General features: G+C 40.1%; 1 protein-coding gene across 1 annotated transcript; it reads left to right on the top strand.

Annotated features, from left to right (window-relative positions):
* Window positions 1–685: 685 nt before the first annotated feature.
* LOC111263212 (uncharacterized) lies at window positions 686–2,610 on the top strand (the record flags this gene model as incomplete). Its single annotated transcript, XM_022838117.1, is given in 2 exon segments — window positions 686–869; window positions 1,097–2,610. Coding segments are annotated over 2 exon segments (343 nt in total), but the record flags the coding sequence as incomplete, so codon positions are not given.
* Window positions 2,611–3,058: the final 448 nt, after the last annotated feature.

The following is a 3,058-nucleotide window of genomic DNA, read 5'->3' as shown; positions in this document are numbered from 1 at the left end:
ATAATATATATATATGTATATACATATATATATGACACGATTTACGCTGATGCTTGAAATTTTTTCATTGGATGTATCTGTACGTGACTGGTAGACGATGGCAGCCAAGCACTGCGTCATTCAAAGCCGAATATATCTCCATAGAGTTTCAACAGCGAGTCACCCCGATGATAGCGAACCGATGTAAGGCTATGTCCACTATTGAATACTTTTACAAGGGAGTTGTGTGTATATTTAACTCCGTTTTTCCCTTCTGTGTTCTCTAGATAATGTAATTATCTGTAACAACGAAAGTTGTTTTCATGGCCCTGTTGTATCAAATTAAATAAAGATATTAATGAATAGACAAATCATGATGATTATCATTATTTGCTAAACTGAAACCGTCGGCTGTGTTTGCAACATGTACATATGACTCGAAACTACTAGATAGAAAAACATCGATAGAATACTATAATCGTTGAGTTGATGCTGTATTTGGAACGTTATATACACTCGATAATGCAGTAATCAACAAACAAACTGCAATGGCAGGTCCTTTCCTTCCGATCGAACTATGTTTGTCACCGGAGGGAATTCGTATATTTGACATTTGATTCCAACAATCTAAAGGCTAGTTCAGTAATAATGTCGTATAAGGAATGGTTTGATCACCACTGCTCTTGTTTAATTCACGTTCATCCAGGAACCCCAAGACACCCCGGAAAACAACTGTTGCACGTAATCTCGACTACTTGTACGGTGGACATGGCCATCCAGGTGAGGTGTTCGGACCGCCCCCCTTTCCGCCCGCGCACCTCACACGAATTTCCCCCGTCTACTGCCCTGACGAAACCGATACAGTTAGTACCGCCGCTGACGATTCCGCGGTAAGTCTATCTGGTATATACAGCTAATTATTATCAGTGACCATTGATGCTCGATTACCAAGTCATCTTGGCTACCCAACGAAAATATTCGCCTAATTTGCATGCATCAACCTAAAAAATATCGGTAGTTTTGCACTTTTAGGTTTAGCATTCCATGTAAATTATTCGACATCGATGTAGACCAATACCAGTGCGCACCGACAGTCCGTGGCATAATTCCTTTCTAGGTGCTCCATAAGAGCTACAAACGAGCCTGGGACAACCTCAAAGTTGACATCCAGGACGAAGGCCAGCGGCGCGACGACTCTTCAACGGATCAGTCAGGTTTCAGGCGGCCGAAAGGGGCCTGGACATACGCGCCTGTTACGCGACCGAACGACTGCTAGCCGTCCCGAACGGTTTGGATCGAACACGGTTACGTCTGCGACAAAGCCGTATAACCTGTTACATCTAAATTTGCTACGCAGACAAAGCTAAGTATCATTGGTTGAATCAAATATCATCATGACGGAGGAGTTGGAGCTGAAAATCCGTCTGGAACGCGCACTTCCAGCTCGTTTCTCTCAGCCATCGGCGTTCAGACCGGTCTTTAGGCATCCAAACGACCTGTAAACACACATGCAGCAAACACAGCAAAACTATCATTATAAACCTGAACATGTTCATGTTCAACAAACGAGACAACTAGATTCTAATATATTTATATGGCTGCCACGCCCATGCTGGAGTAGATGCAACATTTGGACAAATACTCAGATGACTATCTTTATGAATTCCTGAACATGCATTGATGAGTACTTAACACCACGAAAATATGACGCAAAACAAACTAAGTTCACCTTAAGGTTTTCGCATATAAAAACATTGGCAACTGACAGGTCAGTGTCCGGTTTAGCGATTACTCGACACGAAGAAAAATTCTACGGAGCAGAAATTACTATAAAGCAAAGAGTATTGTTTTACTAATGCATACTATGTACAGACAACCTTTGAAATTCGGACGGTACAAATATCTAGAGAATGACATGGACCAAGACGCCGATAGCAAGGGAAGGTCAAATTGTAACGATCGCAACGATTCTGATAGCTACTTGCATGTGTATACATGAGTAATCTGTGGGTAGATAGAAAAGCCCATGCCCGAAAACTCAAAAGCGACAAGCACATCTCACATATTTATTGGACCCGTTCAGCAACAGGTTCAAAGCAAAACGGTCCGTGGAACGCTAGGATCGTCCTGTAGATAAAGTATGATTAGGTAGTCATGTTCGGACACGTATGGATACATATATGCATAGAGAGGAGAAAAGGTGGGTAAAAGATGGCTCAAAGGAAAGCAAAAGCGAGCAGCTAGATAAGATAAATAATGATTTTATCGATGTGGGAAAGCGGAATGGAACTGCGTGAGGACAGGAAAAAATTATGGACGATTGCGGCTCGAACAGATACTGGTTGTCTAGTACAAATCAAAAACAAAAAAGATATACGAAATTTGTGAATTTAGGATCAAACCGATTATATCGCCGCTTCTTTGACCGGTGTATGCGGTAAATGTTTTTTTGGCAGGAGCAATAAATACTAGGTAATATGGTAAATCATGAAACGTTACAATAGCAAAATAGCAAAACGCATGATCATGACACGATTATATTTGCCTGTGTATAAACGATAATAACATTGACTACTATACTATTCAAACACTAATAATAAAATGTATGATGATCAAAAGAAACGACTTTTGTATTTTGCCGTCGTCTTTTCACAATCCACCATTAAATAGCCGCGTGTGAGGATTAGACTAGGTCCTCTCCTGGAAGTTCTACTTTTTTTAGCGTGATATCTGGATACTTCAAGGTAACTTTGTACAATTGACAGCCGATGAAAATTTTATGGTCGAAACCCACATAATGCATCACTTGTCTGCAGGTATTTAATGAACTGAATGGAGTTTCGCAGTAATGACCACAAGAACAACTGTCCAGGTAGGATGTAATAATGATCGATACAAAAAATAGAACTGGGCGACTGTCTAACCGCAAATTTTTTCAGATTAAATATAATTATGTATGTTGCCCGTATTATAAAGTAGTCGCGTTTTCTTTAGTAAGGGATCATATTAAAGCAAAGGAAACACATATATATATATATATATCTTAACAAAACTAGAGAGCCAAAAAACAAACAATGAG

Source organism: Varroa jacobsoni, unplaced genomic scaffold (assembly GCF_002532875.2).
Source record: "Varroa jacobsoni isolate VJ856 unplaced genomic scaffold, vjacob_1.0 scaffold_745, whole genome shotgun sequence".
NCBI lineage: Eukaryota > Metazoa > Arthropoda > Arachnida > Mesostigmata > Varroidae > Varroa > Varroa jacobsoni.
Note: the sequence above shows the minus strand (reverse complement) of the source record. Positions and strands in the feature narration are given on the sequence as shown.